Here is a 24,455-nt window from a genome sequence, read left to right as displayed (position 1 = left end):
ACTTGGCGTCTTTGGCGAATCGGTTGAGTGAATGATTCAGCGACTCAGCCATAACAAGCTTTAATTGGATCAGATTCAAAAGATTAGAGTCACTCGGATGCACCAAAAGCCACATAATGGATTATATTTTATTTATTTCTGCGAAGTTATAGCTCATAATGCATAAACATGATTGAGGAGAGTTAAGTAATCACAGAGACTGTTTGTTTTCAAATGAACGCAGCATGTCGCACGCGTGGAAACAGACCTCCGAAGCAGAGGAAGCCAGACGGTGATGTGCTGAGGAAGAGTTAGGGACCGTTAATATTGTCTCGAACCGTTCTGAAAAGTGCAAACATTTATTACGTATGTTTGAAAGTTAAAATCATAACATCTTTATGTAATGGATAAAATGGTGCCAGTTACTTTAAGGTCGTAAAACATCAAACATCTGTGATGTTATACTGTAACGTGTTCTCCAAACATATTCAATCCATTTCTCTCTGAATGAAGGATTTCATGACACGCAGACATTTTTATTGTCAGCATTATATGCCGTGCATGAATGACAACAAGGGAGAGAACGAAAGAGAGAGAGAGAGAAAGGAGGAGGAAGCAAGTGAGCGCGAGAAAGAGGAAGAGAGAGAGACAACTATGTCGATGATCCCTACGAGTTAGGAACGCGGTGCTGAACGCGCAGTGCAGACGGCCACTTTAACACCTCCAATCACTAAAGGATTATTAACACTTCTGCTGTCATTTCAGACCATTCAAATACTGGCGTCTTGATCGCTGACCGACATTCACGCGCCAGGAAGATATCAATTTTCAGTGTCAAAGTAAAGGAGCATCGCTGATTCTGAAGATGGAGAAATGTACCACCGGTGAGGCTTGAAGGTAAGTCCGCGCTGTCACATTGTCATATTTTGTTTCATGTTTCCCATCACGAGAATATGAAACGAGCAGAGGTTTATTCATGGTGGCTTAGGCAAAAATGTGTTGACACCTGCCATTTTAAAAATGCATCATAAATAATGTGCTATTTTTAATCGCTACGACTTTATATACATCATATATTTTCGACAGACGCATAGTTTAAAATATAATATAACATATGTGAAATTGCTATGTTGATGTGAGATGATGTGCGCCACGTTTCTCGGATATTGGCCCTCCGGCCGGCTTTGTAACCCTAGACAGTCCGACAATTAATCACAGAGCTGCAGTGTGTGCTTCAGACACATGCATAGCGTATATGATATTAGATATTGATTAATATGATATAATGCAAAAATCTCATGTCAGGAACACCATACTTCTGTTCATGATCAATTGCAATTGAAATCTTCTTTAAATAGATTTTCCAGTTGTCATTTTTTCATTGATAATGTAAAGTATAACTATTGTAGTGTGCATATAAACAAATGTATGCAATTCAATGACCTGTCTGCCTATACAAGTGATTGATTGTTTTGACTGTATTTATTATACACCCTAGTATGCACAGCTTTCATTTTTTTAGCAGGTCACTGGGTGGATACAAACCATTGTGCAATGTTATATTGCATACAAATATTGTATAGCACATGCATAGCGTATATGATATTAGATATTGATTAATATGATATAATGCAAAAATCTCATGTCAGGAACACCATACTTCTGTTCATGATCAATTGCAATTGAAATCTTCTTTAAATAGATTTTCCAGTTGTAATTTTTTCATTGATAATGTAAAGTATAACTATTGTAGTGTGCATATAAACAAATGTATGCAATTCAATGACCTGTCTGCCTATACAAGTGATTGATTGTTTTGACTGTATTTATTATACACCCTAGTATGCACAGCTTTCATTTTTTTAGCAGGTCACTGGGTTGATACAAACCATTGTGCAATGTTATATTGCATACAAATATTGTATAAAATAAAATATATATTTTGAGAAGAGAAGAAGTATGAGCACGCTGCATAGGACATTCTGAATGTTAAATCTTTAGCGCGTTAAAAAATAAATATATTCTATATTAAAAAATAGTAATTAAAATAATTCTATAATAATTTTAAAGCTCATGTGCAACATAACTTGGAGTATATTTCTACGTTTTCTCTTTTAACAGTGTCTTAATTGTACTTCTTGAGGTTTATATTATGATAATATTTTGTCTTTGTGATGATAAAAACAAGTATTCTGTAATTATTCAGTAAAATTCTAAATTATTTACTCTTACGCATTCGATTGCTACTAGCCATTATAAAGTGATGTTAATCATAATATGAATGATATATTTTTAAAGAGCATGTGCTGCACATTTACAAGAAAAGTGTCTTAATAATAATTTATTATGCAGCATACATTACACGCTCTCTCTCTTCTCGCTGAATATTAATTGAGCGTCTTGAGGTCACTCCCTGCCTCTGTAATTGGTTCAGTGGGTTGTAACAGCTAGTAAACACTTCATGCATGTTCAATATTGTATGACTTTATCTGTCGTAAACATCTATCTGTGTTCAGCAGTGGGGTCAGCTGTAGATGAGCTTCCTGCACCATGCCGCCGGGGGTCTACGGCATGCAGGATGTGTGGGAGAGGGAGGGTTGGCAACAGATCAACATAGAGTTCCTCCTCCCCACGGGGATCTACCTCAACTTTCCCGTAGCACGCAGTGACACCATTAGTACCATCAAGAAGGTGAGGAGACCCTCTGATCACATGTGAACACCAAACATGCTAATTTGCAGATATGGGTAATTGACAAATAACATGGACTGTTTGGAATGAGCGTCATGATTGTAGTTTAAAAAGGACAAAAAAGCAGCACAAATGAGGTCCGTACAACTTTGGAAGTCTTAGAATATCTTGCATAACAAAATTAAAATCATTATTTACTAAAATATGTTAATATTATATCTTAACACTCCTCGTTTATGAGAGAATTATCAAAGTCTAGTTTGTAAAGAGATATTTTCAATGAATTTATTAGGTACACCAAATGGGCTGAATTTGTTCCTGAGGTCAATGTTAAAAAAAACTACTGTTTTAATATGAGGTCATAAAACTGCATCTGTAATAATTAAAATAACAAATAATAATAATAATAAAAAAAGCAAACTGTTGTTTAAATACATTGCAGGACATTTTAAATGCACAAAAGTATTTGATTGGTGGTGATTAAAAATCTAGTATATATTTTTGATTTCATTATTAAATTTGCTGGTTATTATATTCATAAAGTCAGATGGTTTTTAAAAATGCCTATTTTTGAACAATTTAAAACACATTAAAAATGTATTTGGTATTAAAATGTATTAAATGATATCTACAGTACAAGTAAAAACTTGAAAGCAGTGCAATTGTTTAAGATGTAAATAGTTTTTATACAGTTTTTCCCCGCTTGTTACTTTCTTTATACCCCTGACGTGTTTTGTTTTATGTACACTTGTTTGTACAAAATGCTAGGCTCTCAATAAAAAAAAAAGTACTTGACTGAACGGATGAATTAGCACACAATAATACAATCAATATGCTTAGTAAAACATCAGTCACACTACTGATGATGGAGAAGTTGAAGACTTCCCTGCTTAGAAGACTATTTCTGTGCTGGTTTTGGTGCTGGTAGACCACTATAGGCAGGATGTTCGCCACCAGTAAATGCATGGTTTTTCTAGTGAAGCTGGTTAACTAAGGAAATCTTTCTGGTTGAGATAGTCAGGGAAGCCTACCAGTACCGTATGCTGGGTAATATCATTCAAAACACAGCATATATTGGTATTAGATTCTCTGCAATAAAATTATAGGAATCAACTGCAGTCAACCCCACTGGCCACATTAAAGTCTTGATTTGTGGCTTGTGCCTTAGATGGTGTGGAAGAATGCCAGGAATGAGCCTCTGTTCAGTGCCCTGAGTGACCCGGACGCCTACGTCTTCACCTGCATCAACATGACCGCAGAGCGGGAGGAGCTGGAAGACGAGCAGCGCCGCCTGTGTGATGTTCGGCCATTCATGCCAATTCTCAGGCTGGTGGCCCGGGAAGGCGACCGAGTCGAGAAGCTCATCACCACCCAGATCAGTCTACTTATAGGAAAAGGTTTGTGTCACACCAGTCGTCTGCTGACCTCAGAGCTGTTTGGGCAGCTCACAATGGAAGCAGCTAAGCATTTACTCACCACTGCAGCAGAATTATACGGTTTTGGCAGCTGTTCAGCACTAAAGAAGAATTTGTTTATTTAAACAAAAAAATTATGACCATGACGGCCTGATTCGGAAAGTCTGGTTTCTAAATGTCTCTTGGTCTTTGATCATTTCCCCTTTTTTATTACCTTGGCTAGTTTTGTTAAAGGGGTCATATGATGTTGCTAAAAACAACATTATTTTGTGTATTTGGTGTAATGAAATGTGTTTATGCGGTTTAAGGTTCAAAAAACACATTATTTTCCACATACTGTACATTATTGTTTCTCCTCTATGCCCGCCTTTCTGAACCACGTAGATTTTTACAAAGCTCATCGGTCTGAAAAGCGAGGTGTGCTGTGATTGGCCAGCTATCTAGTGCGTTATGATTGGCCGAATACCTCAAGCGTGTGACAGAAATGTTACGCCCCTCACCATACTGTGATGATGCCCTGTCAGGCCGTAGCGATGATTCAAAAACATGAAAACCCATTTTAAATGAGGCATGGCGGATTTGACGAAAGAACATCCGGAGGTCTTGCGGCAACCACATGTGACGACCCCGGGCTGGACACCACTTCGTCCAAAGAGAAAGGAAAAATTGAAATCGGTTTAATGGTTTTTGAGGATGGTCACGCAATCTGTTCATGTTGCCTTCTGCATAATTCGACTAGCATCTAGATGAATTTGCGCCAAAATAAAAATACCCTAGATGTTGGCCAACTAAAGATATGGGAGGTATTTTCTTCTCTCTTTTAAAAGTCAATTTAAGTCTTTTTATTTTGCTGGCTTAAAAACGCATGATTATATGATTCATTGGATTTTATTACTCGCTTTTAGCATTGTTCTTCCCTGCTAATTTATCTACAACATTATTAGAACAGACCCATTTTTTGTATCTCGGAGAGTTTTATTATTGGTAGTATTTTCGTATTGAATGTTGACCGTGTAGTTTTACTGTTCTGGCTTTGTTCAAAATGGCATAAAACCTTCTCCACAGGTCATCATGAATTTGACTCCCAAAAGAACCATGAGGTGAATGAATTCCGAACAAAAATGCGGACATTTTGTGAAGAGCGTGCTCAGGTGCGTCAGATGCTGCCTTGGGAACCATGGATGGAGTTCAACTTCCCGTGTGACTTGGAGCCGTGCTCGGTAGTGGCGCAATCTGGGAAATCGCACAGCGGCAAAAAGATTTTGGTCAATGTGAAGTTTGAGGGCAGTGAGGTGAGTGACGTCATATTTTACATGAGTTCATGTTAATATACCATTCTTTTATGCTTTCTGGGAATTCATTCCTTTAGTATAATGCTATGTATCTGCTTTCTGTTTGTGCTGATAATGTGAAATTAGCAGCATGTTATGTAGTCGTTGACTATTTAATCCTCTCATGCAAAAGTCTAATTTTAGACTGACATATTTTCTGCCTTTGATATCACAAATCGTAACTGTCAGGAGATGTTTACTGCAGCATCTGCAGGCACACATGGCTCTCACTGACCCAGTTTTCCAGAGTGAAGCCTTTGATAGTATTTCTATGTGTTGTGTTGCCTGTCAATCCCCCACCCACTCAACACGAATGTTATTTACCTATGATCTTTAACCTTGTAATGAGTCTGAAGCGTGCAAAAAAAGCAGCAGCACTTGTTTTTGTAATTCATGACATGGATCAAAAGCCAGACCGTTTCGACACCGCATTTGCAGAGAAAAACAATCACATAATGAGTAATTAATCATACTATAGTGAGTGAACCCTGATCCTATGCGCATCAGTGATTATGAGGGAGTTTTCTGCTTTTTTACTATAACTAGAGCATGTTTTCTCAAACTTTTTTGAACCAAGGACCCCTTTCATAACACAAACTGTTCAAAGACCCCAGAGAAGTCGCTGTTACCATGGAAATAAGAATCATGGCAACCATGACCACCCACTCCCATAAAGCATAGTCTCCCCACACTCTCAATCAACTTGGCAGTCCCGCATTCTCAGTTTTTGAATATAGTTAGATGCAAAATTTCTGTTTTTTATTATGAAGTACCATTCAAACGTTTGGGGTAGATATTTTTCAAGATCTTTGAGAGAAGTCTGTTTTCTATTTGAATATAGTCTCATATGTAATTTAGTCCTGTGCTTGCAAAGCTGAATTTTCAGCATCATTACAGATACAGTGTCACATGGTCCTTCAGAAATCATTATAATATGCTGATTTGCTGCTCAAGAAACATTTCTTATGTCATATTATGTTGTGCTGCTTAATATTTTTGTGGAAACTGTGATGCATTTTTTCAAGATTCTTTGCTCAATAAAAGTTCTAAAAGCATTTATGCTAAATAGAAATCTACAATGTATAAGTCTTTACTGTCATGTTATATTCATTTAATTAATCCCTACTGAAACACAAATCTACTGATCTTAAATGTATCTATATTATGTTTTTGCATTATAGTTATGACTTATTCTATAGTTTCAGCCTATATTGTAGGCTTACTCTTTTTCTAATGAAAGAATGTCAATGTTTTGGACCCCCTGGTTATGCATTTCACATTTTGACTTTGTAGGAGACCTTCGTTCTCCAGCAAGATCCACAGGACCTGCCGATGTTTCTGAAACGGAACGCCTTGAGAAAGAAGTCCAACGTGTTCCGACCGGCCAAGCAGGAGAAGCCAGAGGACTACACCCTTCAGGTTAACGGGAGATGGGAGTTCATTTATGGAAAATATCCACTCTGCCAGTTTAAAGTAAGTCTGAAAGTCACAACATCATCTCAACTTCACAGCTACATTTTCTTTCAAATTTATATGAAAGCACCACACTTTCAGACTCCAGGCTGCATGCCTTTGTAAATCTTGTCCTATTATATATTCCATTTTGCTGCAATGTAAATTTTGTCAGGCTTTAGAGGCCTTGATTTGAATTCATTGTAGGACTTCATGGCTCTGTAACAGTTGTTGATTTAGAAACTACTTGAACCTGCAAAGATGAGTCATACATCTCTACCAGCCTTCAAAACATCAACTACGTTGAGGATAATGTGATTTCAGCTGCATTACGCTACCTAAATGAACAGGCCGCAGGATCTGATGATGATTAGTCCAGGAGTACTGGATCTGGTCAGGTCTTTATAGTGTACATTTTGGAAAACAGGAACTGATAAAACCATCTGTACATCGGCTACCATTTCCATCCCTCGCTGTCTGTCTCTGATTGTCTGTTTACGAAAAAAACATTAATTTTGTGCTTTATCTCATTCACTTTTTATTTAAGAGTTTTTAGGGCTTTTGTCATTTTTTTGATAGTGGAGAAATGACAAGAATAATGGCAAGAAAGACTGATATGAACTTGCGTCTCCCATATAAGCACCGTAACTCAATGTGTCTCGAACATATGAGCTAATTTTTTTTCTTTTTTTCCTCTCTCGCAGTATATTTTTACATGTTTGCATGGAGGCATTACCCCACACCTGACCATGGTGCATCATTCAGTCATCATCAAGTTCCAGGAGGAACAGGGTGGCCTTAGTAACCAGGTGTCCAGGACTCGTGCTCAGTCCAAACCGCCCCCGCTGCCTCTGAAAAGGGTGAGAAGGCACTTTTACACCGGAACACGATCTGTTATTAACAGGGGAACTACTTTTCATGTTTCTCTTGTAGCTTATGTTGTAGACTTCAACCTCTGTGAACTCGATTTGCAATGCGATGTACTCGCAATCATTTACCCATGGTGACTTTTTGATCATCTGTGACCCCTTCATGGAAGTGCTTTGAATTAATGAGATGGAGCATAAAGTGTTCCTTGCTAGTTGTATATGCTTCCGGAATTAAAAAAAATTAAATAATTAATTGTAGTAACTCTACAAGCTAGTTTACTTGACAGTAGCTCAGCTTTAAAACAAGCTACATTTTCGAACACACTGTCATGGCAGTTTCAGTTTGTAACTATTTCACGCTTCGGTGGCTAATTTGTACGATCTTATGTTTTTGTTTAATCTACTTATACCATACCAACAATTAGGTTTAGGGGTGAGCTTTCTTGCTTGTAAATTTTTTCTAAAATCATGTTTTCGTACAAATCATTAGTGCTGTGTTCGATATGACGATGTATTGTCACAGAGATTTGACGATACGAGTATCGATACAGCTGTCCCTGTATCGATATTGTGGCGCATGTGGAGCAGTGGATCGTGCTTAATTTGAATACGAGAGCACGGTTTAAAATGGAGTCAAAAAGTGCGAGGTTTCTAAAAAATAATGAATAGAGCATAATATATAGGCTATAACAAGGTTTAATCTGGCCGCAGAGGCACACAACTGGGTTGCCTGATATAAAGAGACGTAATCCCCGAAACAGAGCTTCACACTTGCGCAATATGGAAATATCTGCTAAGTGTGCTACTTAACTTTATCAACCTGGCAACCATGTGCACTCGCTCTCGCTCCACTGTGGATAAACGCGGTTGCAGTTTAGCGATTTCCACTTTAATATTCTATTCTCAGAAAAGTGTAATTCATCAAGTGTTTATTTACACGAGAGAGAGAGAGAGAGTCTGTGTATGTATGAATTACCTCTGTTTTGCCGCATTTCTCTGTTAACAGTGAAGCTGTGGCTTTAATTCCTTTAGAAACGATGATGTTACCAGCTCCTTGTTGAGAAAAATAATGTAGCTCTTGAGCGATTAAGCTACTTTATTGATAAAATTGCAGGGCAGCGCTAAAAAGTTTGTGTTACTGAATGTGATCTGTGTGTGTGACTAAAATCGTGTGCGCATGAGATACAGTGAAGACAGCGCATTAGTTTAGAACTCTTCTAATTTTAATTTTAATTTTTTTAAATGTAGAAATTGTGTTAATTTGTGCAATGATAACCTACCAGCAATGTAAAGATGATTTTTAAAAATATATTAGTATGAGTACATTACAATATAAATGTATTAGAACGAGTACATTATTATTTATGGGCTTAAAAACAAGATGCAAACAATCAGAATATTGTATCTGGTGGGGAGTGCCCAATGTAAATATGAAACGTATGCCATTACCTATATTGTACTGTGGTACAGTTATGGAGGCCCTTCATAATGCAGAGGTCGGCTGCCTGCTCTGCCAATAGTTCCAATAATTCTGCTTTGGTGAAATTCAGTGCAGTCCTGTATCGTATCATGACCTCTGTATCGTGATACGTATCGTATCGTGACTGGTGATACACAGCCCTAAAAATCATGTCGTCTGAATTCAAACAAAATAGTTACTTTTTTTTTTTTTTTTTTTTTTTTTGAGAGACTGTTTTGACATTTTCCAACAAACAAGTATATAGTGACAAAATGCTTCATTGCTAATGTTTGTAACATAAAATGTTTCTATGTAGTGAATTTGTTCATTTGGAGAGTTTATTTAAATAGACTGGTTAAGTAATGATTCACTGAACGGACATCCCTTTGCCTTTTTAAATTTAATTAATATTCTAGTTAAATATCGCTGCTTCTCACCATTTTTCATATAAATAAAGGTGTTTTCTTTTTTTGTTGTTGCATTTAGTGTAAATGTATAAGCTATATTTATCTAATAAATTTAATGCAGCCATTTTATTTGAGATCCTCATTGTTTTTGTTGCAGATAAATGTAAAAAATAAATTGTAGCCTGTATCATTACAGTTATGCATTTATAAAGATATTTCACCCTAAAATAGCTTCAATATAATCTATTTCACTAGCTGCTTGCAGTGTAGCTAACTACAATTTTAATCAGGTAGCTGTTTCAAATCAACTACCCCAACACTACGAAGTATGTACATTTCTCCTGTGGTTGTCTGATGCATGTGATATACCATTTGATGAAAGATGTTACTGAACCAAAACGAACTGCTTGGTTTACCTTCACAACATTAGATTCACACTCATGTTAGTTCCTCATTCTGTTGTTTGGTTTTGGTTTCTCTGTAACTGTCAAGCATGCTTGCACATTTGTTTGTTAGCTTGCAATGAAAATAGAAACATGATGAAGAAAATGTTTAAAATGTTAAGTTGCTTTTTTTCTTCTTCTCTTAACAGCAAAACACATCTTCGCTGTGGTCTATCCATGAGCCTTTCTATATATACCTTCTACAGGGCAGCCGAGTGAATGCAGATGAAGGCATGAAGGTAAAACTGCTTATTTTGTTTACTTGTTTGTTTATCTATCTGCATTTGTATATTGTTAGTTGGATGTGAGTGCCATGTTGTTTAGCGTTTCAACTGTGTGCAGGTAGTGAGGGGTGAAATCATGAACACTGTGGTCATGTGACCCTGACCACATATTTCCCATAATTCATCAGAAGCGGTTAAGTGAAACATCAAAACAGGAAGTGGGGAGTGACTATCTGGCTTTACGGCTCTCTCTTGAGCCTAGATTCTTAGAAAAGGCCAGCACTGTTGCTTATGTTCACCGCTTGCATCTCCTTTTTTGCTTGTCGGAGAAGTCAACATTGAACGGTTGTTTCTATTTTAAAACATTCATGAGAAACTGTTATGCTTGGAGGGTTTGACATTCATGGCTACTGAACATGTTCACAGTGAATGTTGTTTCCAAGTCAAAAACACAAAACACACTATTGGTAGTATAGTCAGCATGATGCAATATTATTTAAACCCTCATAACAGGATGTTGTGGTCCATTGCCTGCTCAATGCGAGTAACCCAAGTTAAATATTAGGACAGAGCAGCTACTTTGTCAAATCAGAACTCACCAGCACACCTTTACGTGGCCCGGTCTCTGTCATATAGCGTGCTGTGTCAACTGAAGGCGCAGTGTTCAAATTCCCAGGTGTCAAAGTGTGTGTGTGTGTGTGTGTGTATGTGTGTGTGTGTGTGTGTGTGTGTGTGTGGTGGGCTGATGTTGGCAACACCAACGCATCCACTTCTGCTTTCAGTGTTACTTCTCTTTCAGCAAACTAGAGAAGAAGTCCACATACGTGTGAGACATAAAGAGAAAAAAACCCAGTCTCCTACTGAAATTGTATTTAAAATATTAATAATCAATTCTTAATTAAATGTAAATTATTTTATAAAAATCATTTAATTTTAATTAATTATCAATTAAATTATTTCAGATTATTTTTAAAATTGATTATAAAATAATTTCTGAAATTACTTCAGATTTTTAAATATATTTAAATAATATAATATGATATATTTAATAAATATTATTAAAATATACTATACACTGTTACTATGTAGCTTTAGGCAATACTGAATTCATATAAATTGGATTAGAATTTTTTTCTTTTACCAATTGTTTATCTCTAGCCTTTCACATGTAAATGTAGTATTTGGAATTTATATTATAATAATTTCATTAAAAAAAAACATTTTATAAAATGTATTTTTATAATTTATTATGAATTATACATAATTTTATAACATTTTATTTACAATAATCTTTGTTTATTAAAATAATGTATAAATAATTTCTTCTGAATCATTTTTAAAATTTAAAAACATGTATTTATATTTACTTTTACTATGTCGACTTAGTCAACATTGAATTGATATGTGGAATTGAACTGGGTTAGAATTTAAACCATTTTTAGTTAAATATTGTTAAAATGGGCAGCTATTTGCAGCCAGCTTTTATTCATCTATTTTTTAACATGTTCCTGTTACCTTTCATTTTATTTGTTTTGAATCTCTTAACAAACAACACAATTTTCACAAACAGCGCTTCTAAAAATACTATTGATTACAGTAATCTCTGTTTGCACAATTAAAAGCGCTTGACAACTGGACTACATTTTCAATCATACACAGGAAGTATTAGGTCTGTTTTATGGGTATATTGGAAATCACTGCTGTTGTGGCTGGAATATTTGGTTAGTCAGTTGAATTGTCACCTCCCACAACAGAGGCATTAGTGTACTGCACTGTTTAGATGACAATATCACCTCTCCCACATTAAATGACTATTGTGTAATGCCAATATGGTTAATAAACCTCCAAATGATCCCTCCTTCCACAGGACTGCCCGTTGGCCTGGGTTAATACAATGGTGTTTGACTACAAGGACCAGCTAAAAACTGGAGAATTTTCCCTTTCCACATGGCCATCAGTCCCAGGTACTTTAAAATGAACAGTAGCTTATGCTATTTACAGCTGCTTCTTTTGGCATGACCTTTGGTTGAGTTATTTTAGGAATTCTGCAAATCACAGGAGTGATTTTATAGTATTGTTAAGTCTTATTTTGAGTAGTTATTTTTGGTTATTTCATATCAGGATTAGGGACCTCAATTAAGGTTTTAACAGCTCAGTTGTTTTATTTTTAGATGATAAAGGGGATTTGTTGAATCCTATGGGCACTGTGGAGAAAAATCCAAACATTGACAGCACAGCTGGTCTCCTGATTCGATTTCCCAACATCAGACCACACCCCCTGTATTATCCTCCAATTGAAAAGGTGAATTTTTGTGGTTCTGCTTAATACTTGCACGCTTCTCGTAATGTCTGTACGTTTCATTGAAATGGCGTATAAATGCTCAGTCATTATCTTCTGTTGTTTTCAGCTAAATGAGCTGGGTATGAATGGTGAAAAAGTTGTTGCTACAAAAGAAGAGGTAAGAAATACAATGTATTAGTGACGAGACGAGAAACATGCATATATGTCAGTCATGAAATGGAAATGGTTGCTACATTAGGGCCTGTGTTTCTACAGCACTGTTAAGAGTTGTGGTTTGCTGAAGCATTGAACGTTTTCCAATGATTGATTCATATCACTAGAGCCGAAAGCATTAAAACGACTTTAATAAACTTCTTTCAGCACCTGAAACTGAGAGAGATTGTGGACAATAAAAACTACACGGAGTTCTTTGAGGATGAGAAGGAGCTTCTGTGGAAGTTACGTGAAGAGGTGAGGCAGCGATACCCGGAGAGCCTCCCCAAACTCCTCCTCATCACTAAGTGGAACAAACACGAGGACGTGGCTCAGGTATGTTGAACCACTAGTTCCTCGGGATATGATTATTTTTAGACATTGAAAAATGTAACCCTTTCGCTTTGCTAAAAAGAATTGTACCTACTCTGGTGTTCCTGTGTCAAAAATGGCCAGCCTTTTAAAAATTGCTTGTAAATCTTTTTAATTATGCTATATAATCCCCAAATCCTGGATTCAATTGTTTTTGTCAATGGCAATTTTGGCAACATTCACTCTTGAAGTCCAATGTGATCATTTTCAGGCAAATTAAGATCTTCTCTTGGTCAAATTGACCGGAACATGACACAAGGGTTAATTATTCAAGGAATACCATATAAAAGGCGCATTTAAAATAATTGAACAATTCCTTGTAGCCTACATCTGATGTACTACTTTTGACATTTACATTTTTATATGCATTTATTTTATTGTTTTTGCAGGTAAATGGTCAAAAAAGCAAAACAAAATAATTGATTACGTAAATAAAAACACTTATCCTTTTAGTTATTTATTGTAAAAAAAAAAAAAAAAAAAAGTATTATTTTGAAAATAAAAAAGTAAATGTACTTCTAAATTAAATGAAATATTAAAAGAATAACTGACAACATTGTTTCAGTTTCCTTCTTCAGGATTGATTTGCTCATTATACCACATTGCTTACACATCTTTACCACCACCCAGAGCGCTTTTCTTTCAAACTTTATGGCTTGTGAGGCTGTTCTACACTCTCTCTGTGTATTTTTTTCTTTTCTCAGATGGTTGGTTTGTTACGGAAATGGCAAGATTTGCCTGCTATACATGCTCTAGAACTTCTGGACTACAGTTTCCCTGACCCTCATGTCCGCTCCTTCACCATCCGCTGCCTCGGGAACTTGCGGTGGGTGGCACTGCCTCTATAATCAACACCTGCTCTTGAGAGCTTTTAAAAAAAAAAGTAGCAGGGATGTCTGCACAGGCTCTGTCATAATCAGAAGAAAAAACATTTAACAATTAACATTTGTAGAGACATTCAAATAAGCACTTGTAGGTATTTTATTAATAATTTCAATAAGTAATTTGATTAATGTTTAATTTGCGTGTCAAGAGAGCCTTGTCTGAATTGAATATTTACGAGGGAGTTAAAAACGGCTCATATGTAATTTCTCATTTAAGGTTTTTTTTTTTTTCCCTCAACAGTAATGATGAGCTCTTTCAGTACCTCTTGCAACTGGTGCAGGTTCTGAAGTATGAATCCTACTTGGATTGTGACTTGACCTGTTTCTTGCTTGAGAGAGCCCTTTCCAACAAGAAAATAGGTCACTTCTTGTTTTGGCACCTCAGGTATAAATCCATCTTCTTATAGTGCTCTACAGCAATGCGCCCCCATTCCTTTCAGTGTAATTTAGGCTTTGTTTTTGCTTTCTCTAAAGGTCAGAAATGCATGTGCCCTCAGTCAGCTTGAGATTTGGACTTATTCTGGAGGCGTACTGTCGTGGGAGCATCTTTCTCATCAAGAGCTTGATGAAGCAGGTTTGTTGCATTTATTCCTTATGTGAAAAGCAAATACATTTTTCTAGCACCTATTTTTTTTTTTGCATTTTGCTTTCCGGGGGCCCTTTTTGACACTTGGGGCCCATTTAGCACTTGACTTGTTTTCTCAGTTACCCGTTCTGGTAATTGTCACATTGCGTTGTGCGTTTTCTTGTAAGAAACGCCAGTTCGTTCAGGCACATAAATGTACGTGTATAAATATAGCAAGCAAGCACAAGGGTGCTGGAATACGCTTTTCTTTGCAGCAGCAGTTCCACAGTGACAGTGCTCAGAACTCGTCTTCTTTTGAATGTTTAATAATAGCCAAACCACTGGAAGGAAGGGGAACTGCACTACGCTGCTCAAATTTGCAGCTGTTTTTACATGCCTTCTCAAATATTGATTATCACACCATGCTAAATGCATACTGCTTTAATTCAGTCCAGTTTTGTCTCCAAATTTAATGTGTGTGCATATGGATTTGTATGTACTTACAGTATATACTTCTTATCTCTGTCTCCTACAGAATGAGGCTCTGAATAAAATGAAGGCTCTCAATGACTTTGTGAAATCAGGCAGTCAGAAGGCAACCAGGATACAGACTACAGAGGACATGAAAGTGTGCATCAAACAGGACACTTACATGGAGGCGCTTTCGGATGTCGTCTCCCCTCTCAACCCAAGCATCGTGCTGTGTGAACTATGGTACCATTCACATGCATGTTAATAAAGTAGATTTATAATAAAGTCTCTTAAATGCAGTTAATATGTAATACAAAATAACATATCTTGAGAGATTTTAGAGGTTGTTGCGTCAGCTCTTGTTAACAAATGATGTTTCTTTGGTTAACATCCTACAGATGGTGTGTTTTTTAGCAATGCAGATTTTGCGATAACTGGAATGATTGTGCAAAACACTTTTTAAATAATTCTCATTATGCATTTTTTAAGGTTTCATGGGTCGTTTTAGGTTTTTAAGCTGTTACTGAATCTACGACATGATGCAATGTTACAGAAGCAATCATTTTAATTCAGTAATCCCGCTAAATGATCAGGTGCATTGCATACAAGTCACGTAAAAGCAGTTACCAGAAAGCGAAAACAAAGCCTGTTTTGCAACCATTTGTGTCCGAGTGTCGTTTCTTGATGCTAATCTATTTTGTTTCAGTGCAGACAAGTGTAAGTTCATGGACTCCAAAATGAAACCTCTGTGGCTGATGTATAAGGACAAATATGATCATGTGGGCATTATCTTCAAAAATGGAGACGGTATGGACACAGTCATACTACCACATTTTTTTTGTTGTTGCTTGCATTGAAAATCCCCCCCCACCCTTTCCCCCCCTCATTTAGTGATTGGGGAAAAAAGACTTGGACCATTATATCTTTTTTTTTTTTAGATCTGCGGCAGGATATGCTAACCCTTCAGATGATTCAGCTGATGGATGTTTTGTGGAAAACAGAAGGTCTTGACCTCAGGTTTGTATAGTTAACTTTGTTCCGCCAAGATGATCAATTAGCAGAAAATGTGTGCAGTGAATAAGCTTGTGTGTGTGTGTATGTATGTAAAATGTATATTTCAAATAAATGAATAAATAAAAATATAATTTTTTAAAATTTTTTTTCATTTTATTTTTAAAGAGAGAGAGAGAGATCCTGTGGAAAACAAAATCAAAATAAATCATTTCTGTTAACGTTTTTTTGTTGGGTCCCAGAATGCTGCCCTATGGATGCCTGTCGACCGGGAACAAAACGGGTCTCATCGAGGTGGTGAAAAACTCAGACACTATCGCCAACATCCAGAGAAACAACAGCAACAGTGCAGCCACTGCTGCCTTCAATAAGGACGCCCTTCTCAACTGGCTCAAATCCAAAAACCCAGGGTAAGCAGCACACTCTCAAACCTTACACCGTGCCACAGCCCGTGTGGTGTGATCGCTGCAAGCGAGTGTAGCGTAGCCAACCAATTTGGCATCATTTGATGATTTTGCATGAGCCATGCATGCTGTTTTCTACTCTCGAACCTCACTCTCAGGGTTAAACCTCTCTTGACTCATTTGACCTTTTGGTTTATATGAAACTATAATGTAACATCAAATGCACTTAGGTTGCAGAAGTTGCAGCAGTGGAGTAAATTTACTCCACGTTATACTGCGTTTACAATTTCATTTGTTCTTGGCAGGTGTTTTCTACCAAAGTGACTTGATGTGCATATTGTTTTTTGTGATAACAGCTAAGTATACAAGCTGAGCACTAAGAAGAAACCACAGCGCGCGTTGCATTGTGTAACACAGTCTCCTTTTGCAAGTTGTCGATCCTGTCAGAATGGGAAAAAATGACCTTTTCAGAAATGCACTGGTTTAGAGAAGTCTGAGTGTTGGGGTCTTTTTGGGGTCAAACTAATCTTCAGCATCAGCACTTACAGTGGGGCAAAAAAGTATTTAGTCAGCCACCAATTATGCAAGTTCTCCCACTTAAAAAGATGAGAGAGGCCTGTAATTTTCATCATAGGTATACCTCAACTATGAGAGACAAAATGAGAAAAAAAATCCAGAAAATCTCATTGTAGGATTTTTAAAGAATTAATTGGTAAATTCCTCGGTAAAATAAGTATTTGGTCACCTACAAACAAGCAAGATTTCTGGCTCTCACAGACCTGTAACTTCTTCTTTAAGAGGCTCCTCTGTCCTCCACTCGTTACCTGTATTAATGGCATCTGTTTGAACTCGTTATCAGTATAAAAGACACCTGTCCACAACCTCAAACAGTCACACTCCAAACTCCACCATGGCCAAGACCAAAGAGCTGTCAAAGGACACCAGAAACAAAATTGTAGACCTGCACCAGGCTGGGAAGACTGAATCTGCAATCGGTAAGCAGCTTGGTGTGAAGAAATCAACTGTGGGAGCAATTATTAAAAAATGGAAGACATACAAGACCACTGATAATCTCCCTCGATCTGGGGCTCCACGCAAGATCTCACCCCGTGGGGTCAAAATGATCACAAGAACTGTGAGCAAAAATCCCAGAACCACACAGGGGGACCTAGTGAATGACCTGCAGAGAGCTGGGACCAAAGTAACAAAGGCTACCATCAGTAACACACTGCACCGCCAGGGACTCAAATCCTGCAGTGACAGACGTGTCCCCCTGCTTAAGCCAGTACATGTCCAGGCCCATCTGAAGTTTGCTAGAGAGCATCTGGATGATCCAGAAGAGGATTGGGAGAATGCCATATGGTCATGGGGGTGGAAACATCATGCTTTGGGGCTGTTTTTCTGCAAAGGGACCAGGACGACTGATCTGTGTAAACGAAAGAATGAATGGGGCCATGTATCGTGAGATTTTGAGTGATAACCTCCTTCCATCAGCAAGGGCATTGAAGATGAAACGTGGCTGGGTCTTTCAGCATGACAATGATCCCAAACACACCGCCCGGGCAACGAAGGAGTGGCTTCGTAAGAAGTATTTCAAGGTCCTGGAGTGGCCTAGCCAGTCTCCCGATCTCAACCCCATAGAAAATCTTTGGAGGGAGTTGAAAATCCGTGTTGCCCAGCGACAGCCCCAAAACATTACTGCTCTAGAGGAGATCTGCATGGAGGAATGGGCCAAAATACCAGCAACAGTGTGTGGAAACCTTGTGAAGACTTACAGAAAACGTTTGACCTCTGTCATTGCCAACAAAGTGTATATAACAAAGTATTGAGATGAAATTTTGTTATTGACCAAATACTTATTTTCCACCATAATTTGCAAATAAATTCTTTAAAAATCCTACAATGTGATTTTCTGGATTTTTTTCTCATTTTGTCTCTCATAGTTGAGGTATACCTATGATGAAAATTACAGGCCTCTCTCATCTTTTTAAGTGGGAGAACTTGCACAATTGATGGCTGACTAAATACTTTTTTGCCCCACTGTACATGACTGATTTTAATTCACTTCTGTGTGAAGCATTTAGGCAACTAACAAAACTACTTTTGGTTAAGCGTATGTGGCAAACCAGCTACTCGCTATGATGCATGCATGATTTTCTTCAAGTATCCTGTTTATACATGACCTCTTGAACTCTTGAAACTAGAGTGCAATAAACTGAAGATGCTGAAGGCTTGTCTGAAACGGATATATGCCCCCTGTGGACATATCCAGTTCTGTTCGCTGGTTGTTCACTTACTGTAAATGTTATGCTATATTGTAAGGAATAACAGAGTATGGGACACTCGTAATAGGTCCTGACCACTGCTTGCTGATTGGATGATGTTGTTTGATGATTTAATGTTGCATGAGGGGATACATAAAGAAGTGCATTATTTGCTGAGCAGTTTATTTAGCTGAGCAGTGTCTGTGTCTAAGGTACATATGTATCTTTTTGCCCAGCTTGCCAGTATGTATATACTATTTTAATTAACTGCATTGTTTTCTTGCACAATTGTGACAAACAGTACAGTTATTGTGTTAAATGCTAGGCCTGTCGCAATAATCAATATATCGACTTATCGCGCATATGTACATGGCCTCAATCATTTTTGGGGACGCAATATATCGCTTATTATATTTACTTAAAAATTAATGTCATTATGTTTTGTACATTCCACTTGTGCCTGTGTCTTTTGCAGCTTCTCAAAACATAACGCGGTGTAATCATGAGGTGCTAGTTCAAATGTAAAAAATGCTTCTACAAAAAAAATTTTCATCTGCGGATATGGCCTTGTTTAGGGATCTGACTGCTAAGTAGTGATTGTGTTTTTCAGCAATAGTGTGCAACCTTAATTTACAGAGAAAAGAAGGTACGGGAAAAATCTGTAGATGGAAAAAGCTCCATACAAATTCTTTGTGCATTTTTCTTTTTTTTCTACTTGTTACTTCACTTTTTGTTAGAAAATGTTTATTTAATATTTATTCAGGTTTTTTAAGGTTTCTAATATTTTGATACTTAATTTCCATGATCTAAATATTCTTAAAATTAAAAGTTTGTTGTCATTTGGAAGTGTGTAGGCCTTCTTGCATTATTATGATTATATATTCAGTGGCATAAAATGTTTTTTAAAATGACAATAATATCGCTTATCGTAATTATTTCTGGGGCAATATATCGCACAACAAAAAGTTGTTATCGTGACAGGCCTATTAAATGCCGCATAATACACAAGAAGAGATTTCACTGCAACTTTCAATTTTTTTCCTCATTTCGTTTTTATGGCCTAAAGTGAGGTGTTTTTTTTTTACTCAACAATTTTTACCCTCATTTTGCATTTACTTTGTTAATTTTAGACTCTGTGTCCAGCTATTGAATGCCTTTTGAACAGTCAAATTTGACAAGATCATATTGAAAGTCTTTCTAGTATGGCTTCTTATGGAATCTGAGCTAATGTGGAATGAGGTTTGAACAGGAAGGCACATTACACATTCACCCGGCAATATTAATTTTGAATGTCTCTGGTGAGTCAGAGAGTGACTGAAAATGATCAGACAGAAACAAAACAGAAAATGTTTAACACTATGAGAAGGACAAACGTCAGTGACTCAGCATTTAAATATCTGTTTGTCTATCTATCTATATAATCTAAATTATACGTTTATTTGCACATATACAGTAAATGTGTGTTAATGAGTTAGCAAACAGGAAGATTTGGTTATGATTTTAAATGATTTTTTTTTTCAGGGATAAACTGGATCAAGCCATTGAGGAATTCACCCTCTCCTGCGCAGGCTACTGTGTAGCCACATATGTTCTGGGAATAGGGGACCGTCACAGTGACAATATAATGATCAGGGAAACGGGTCAGGTGAGAGTGAACTCAGTGCCCTAGCAGTGCTGTGTAATCATAAATTGTATCACAAGATGGCACCAGCCATCCATATGAGTGCTATCCATATGAGAATGGTTTGCACTTATCCTATTTCACATACTTGTGCAATTTTGTCATAGTCTTTTAGGTTTGAATTTTGTAAATAATTGAAGTAATGGTTGAGATTTTCCCTGTATTGTTTGCAGTTATTCCATATAGACTTTGGGCACTTTTTGGGGAACTTTAAGAGCAAATTCGGGATCAACAGAGAACGTGTGCCTTTCATTCTGACATACGACTTTGTCCATGTAATCCAGGAGGGACGGACGAACAACAGTGAGAAATTTGAACGGTTTGTACATATGTTTTTTAACTTTAATGCCACAAAGCTAGTTTAGCTATTTCTGACTTTGTGTTTTGTTTTTAAACTATAACCATTTAAAACTAGTCTTTTTTTTATAGTATACTTCCATTTTTATCAGCTGCATTTATCAAAAGCTCGACAGCTGTGTAAAAATGTCACACAAAAAGAAGTATTAAGAAGGCTTCTATGCTTTCCAACAGAAAGCATTTTTTACATTCCTCTGTAATGTATGGAAACTGCTGACTGCTTATAACCTTGACAGACTACATTTATATGTAACCTGCTAATAAATGGAAGGTTTTGTGAGGAAAGAGAATATGTAAAATTCATAACTGAATAAGGAAAGATTTCATGTGTTCTTATCTTTGCCAGGTTTCGTGAGTACTGCGAACAAGCCTATAAAATCCTTTGCCGGAATGGGACTCTTTTTGTGAATCTCTTTGCCTTGATGAAAGCTGCAGGACTCCCTGAGCTCAGTTCTTCCAAAGACATCCAGTATCTCAAGGTAAGAATTGCACAGACCGTTATTATTTATTACCCATGAGATGGGTGATATTTGCCGTTTCTCTAGTGCTTTACAAGCATGAAATATTAAATCCAAATGGAGGACATATAAAGACACTGTTATGTATGAGATTTGTTTTTAGTGCAAGGCTAAAACAAAATGTTACCTATAATATTTCATATAGAGTTCACCCAAAGATTGTCGTCATATTGTCAAACCTCTATTACTTTCTCTCTTTTTTTGGAACACAAATTTAAGAGTTTTAAGAGTCGAAGAGTTTTGTCCAATGATATTGCATGATATAGTAACAATAGTATGGACAAAAAAAGAGAGAGCGATAAAAATGACAATTCTTTTAGGTGAATTGTCCCTTTAAAAGGATGATTCACCCCAAAATTAATATTTGCTGAACATTTTCTTCATCTAAACAGATTTGAGAAATTTAGCATTGCATCACTTGCTCTCCAATGGATCCTCTGCAGTGAATGCCGTCAGAATGAGAGTCCAGACAGCTGATAAAAACATGACAGTAACCCACAAGTCTTGATGTCTTGTGAATTGAAAAGCTGTGTGTTTGTAAGAAACAAATTCATCAAGATGTTTTTAACTTCTGGCTAAAATCCTCTAAAATAGTCCTCTATACATAATATTGTCTTTTCTGAATCAGGAGAGAAATATGCATAGATCAAACACTATTTACAAGTACCATGTGAACAGTCCTAAACAAATATATTGGTGGATTTTGATGTGAGAGGACAACAGTGGATGGGATTTTTCACTGGAGGAAGTGTTATCATGGACATGTATTTTGGCCAGCAGCAACAGTTTAAAGTTAAACCCCTTAATGATGGATTTGTTTCTTACAAACATGCAGTTTTTAGATTTGCGAGATGCTAATTGATGGACTGGAGTCATGTGAATTACTTGTGGATTATTGTGATGTTTTTATCAGCTGTTTGGACTCTCATTCTGACGGCACCCATTCACTGCAGATTATCCATTAGTGAGCAAGTGGTGTAATGCTAAATTTATCTAAATTCGTCATGATGTAGAAACAAACTCATCTACATCTTGGGTGGCCTGATGGTGAGAAAATTAAGCTAATTTTCATCTTTGGGTTGACTATTCCTTGAAGAGTCTCATTCGTTAGAGGAATAATGAATGTCATAACTAGGCGGATACAGAATATGTTCAGTGGTGACATTCCACCTCCATCATGATGGATTGTCCTCTTTCTCACAGGACTCTTTGGCACTGGGGAAATCTGAGGAGGAAGCACTGAAGAACTTTAAAGTGAAATTTAATGAAGCTCTAAGAGAGAGCTGGAAGACCAAGGTGAACTGGATGATGCACTCTTTTGCCAAAGATAACAGATAAATGGCATTCGATCACAGGAGACCCACTGAAACCCTCTTGATGCTGAGTTTTGATTTAAACCAATGCAGCTTTGAATACAATATATGTTGCACTGCTATCTGGCATTTATGGCATTATACTTCCTTGCAAAGGCAAAATGCAGTAACTAAACCGTTTGTTAAAACTTAGTTATGACCAATATCATAGGTCAAATGCGACTAGATTCTGTTTAAAATCCAGAAGTTCAGTCAAAAAAGTTCCTGCGTTTTGCCTTTGCAGGGCAGTATATACATCAACAGCTGTTTAGCAAATGTTTACATCTGTGACGTAATAGTAAATAATTCTATACATTTGTTTTCGTGAGACCTACTGCTTGAAATGAGAGTAATTTCAGATACATGTTGTATTTGCAACACACTGCACTGGGAATCGAAGCTACTAATTTAACAAACTATTGGCATGCCACTAATTTAACTAGCATCTCTGGTTTGTTTCTGTCACACTTGTGTACCTGCACAGAGAAAAGCTCAGAGCAAGTGAGATTAATGTATTTATAATTTCTAACTGTACAGCATAAGTGACTTTTGTTCTGGAGAAGAAAGCACTTTGTGTGTCTTCATATACGGTTTACATTTTTGTTTACATGAATTTGTTTGGTTGTACATATTCTTTAGTGTATCATACGTATATTTACATTCCTTAAAACAGTATTTTTTAATTTGAATGATTTGTATAATGGGGAAATTGTTCATCAGGAAAGTCTTTGTATAGTGGTGTACATGAGAAGACATTTTTTTATGTCAGTGTAGAAATGAGCCTTAAATATTTTGTATTTGTGGGGTATTCTCTGTGCCTTTGAGATAAGACACAAGCCATCTTGAAGTCGTGTCCAAAGAGTTAGCTTTTTGTTCAGTGAAATGTGTGCAAAGGATGTACGCCGTGTACTACTGTACTATAAATCAGGGCAAAAGTGGAATATTGTTGCTCTGTAGAACAGTGCACTGTTAATTGTGTGCCTATTTTGAATATAGAGTCAGTTAAGCTTGTGTTTTCTCTTCCGGTAAACCTTAATTAATTCCAGAATGTATCACCACAGTATTCGCCAACTGAATCCACTGCTACCTGTTTCACGAAGATGCTTTTTCTCAACAGATGCGTAAATGTTGTTTATTTTGAATCTTTAAATGTCCTCTAGAATGTGAATTTTTAAAAGAGATTAAAGCTAAATCCATCTAATCTTTATACATGAAAGTCCTACTAACACCCACTGCATATAATTTTAATAATGTAAGGAAGATTAGTGGACAGAGGAATAACTTTCACATAATGAATGGATTTTAGCATTGGTGTAGGCATTGATGACTATCTATTGGACTACTAACCGAGTACCTCTCATGTTTTCTTGTTTTGTTTCTTGCATCTTGTTTTTGATTGTGTACCATGATCTTTAGTCACTTCACAGTATGAAACGCCAGGATCTTGAATTTCTCGGTTTACTAATGTATTGTTTCAGTTTTTAAACATGGTTAGTTTGATATGAAGTTTTCAGAGGTGTTATGAGTTATGGAAGTGTGTTATTCATTCTCATTTTTGCCATAAATTATTGATTATGAAATTGATTTGTGGGTTATTTATTTGTTTTTGTTAAATAAGTGTTTTTTGATATTTTGATAGCTACACAAAGGCACTGGGACAGGAGGTAGTCATTTAGCTGTCTATGTAGCTGAATAGTTCACCCCCAGGCCATCTTTGTGGATGTAGTTTGTGTATTCATCTGAACAGATTTGGAGAAATTTAGCCTTGTATCATTTGCTCATCAATGGATCTTCTGCAGTGAATGGGTGCCG

At 36.7% G+C, this 24,455-nt stretch overlaps 1 protein-coding gene across 1 annotated transcript; it reads left to right on the top strand.

The window, feature by feature from the left end:
* Positions 1 to 480: 480 nt before the first annotated feature.
* Positions 481 to 24,205, top strand: LOC107571564 (phosphatidylinositol 4,5-bisphosphate 3-kinase catalytic subunit delta isoform-like). Its single transcript, XM_016257897.1, has 22 exons — positions 481 to 876; positions 2,496 to 2,670; positions 3,839 to 4,067; positions 5,151 to 5,377; positions 6,710 to 6,889; positions 7,573 to 7,728; positions 10,196 to 10,285; positions 12,132 to 12,234; positions 12,442 to 12,572; positions 12,679 to 12,729; positions 12,933 to 13,100; positions 13,841 to 13,962; positions 14,262 to 14,405; positions 14,495 to 14,594; positions 15,121 to 15,299; positions 15,763 to 15,863; positions 15,995 to 16,073; positions 16,310 to 16,477; positions 20,257 to 20,380; positions 20,590 to 20,735; positions 21,120 to 21,252; positions 22,495 to 24,205. The coding sequence occupies exons 2-22, from the start codon at positions 2,530 to 2,532 to the stop codon at positions 22,627 to 22,629; spliced, it is 2,907 nt and encodes a 968-aa protein (XP_016113383.1). The 5' UTR covers positions 481 to 876; positions 2,496 to 2,529; the 3' UTR covers positions 22,630 to 24,205.
* Positions 24,206 to 24,455: the final 250 nt, after the last annotated feature.

Source organism: Sinocyclocheilus grahami, unplaced genomic scaffold (assembly GCF_001515645.1).
Source record: "Sinocyclocheilus grahami isolate Dianchi unplaced genomic scaffold, SAMN03320097.WGS_v1.1 scaffold29.1, whole genome shotgun sequence".
NCBI lineage: Eukaryota > Metazoa > Chordata > Actinopteri > Cypriniformes > Cyprinidae > Sinocyclocheilus > Sinocyclocheilus grahami.
The sequence above is the reverse complement of the archived record's forward strand: the minus strand, read 5'-3'. Positions and strand labels throughout refer to the sequence as shown.

What these genes read in the sequence shown, in the direction of transcription:
- LOC107571564 (XM_016257897.1), top strand. Translation starts at nt 2,530, where the DNA reads ATGCCGCCGGGGGTCTACGGCATGCAGGATGTGTGGGAGAGGGAGGGT. An exon ending in TCAAGAGCTTGATGAAGCAG is followed by an intron (nt 14,595 to 15,120) that starts GTTTGTTGCATT and finishes TGTCTCCTACAG; the next exon opens with AATGAGGCTCTGAATAAAAT. An exon ending in ACAGAAGGTCTTGACCTCAG is followed by an intron (nt 16,074 to 16,309) that starts GTTTGTATAGTT and finishes GTTGGGTCCCAG; the next exon opens with AATGCTGCCCTATGGATGCC.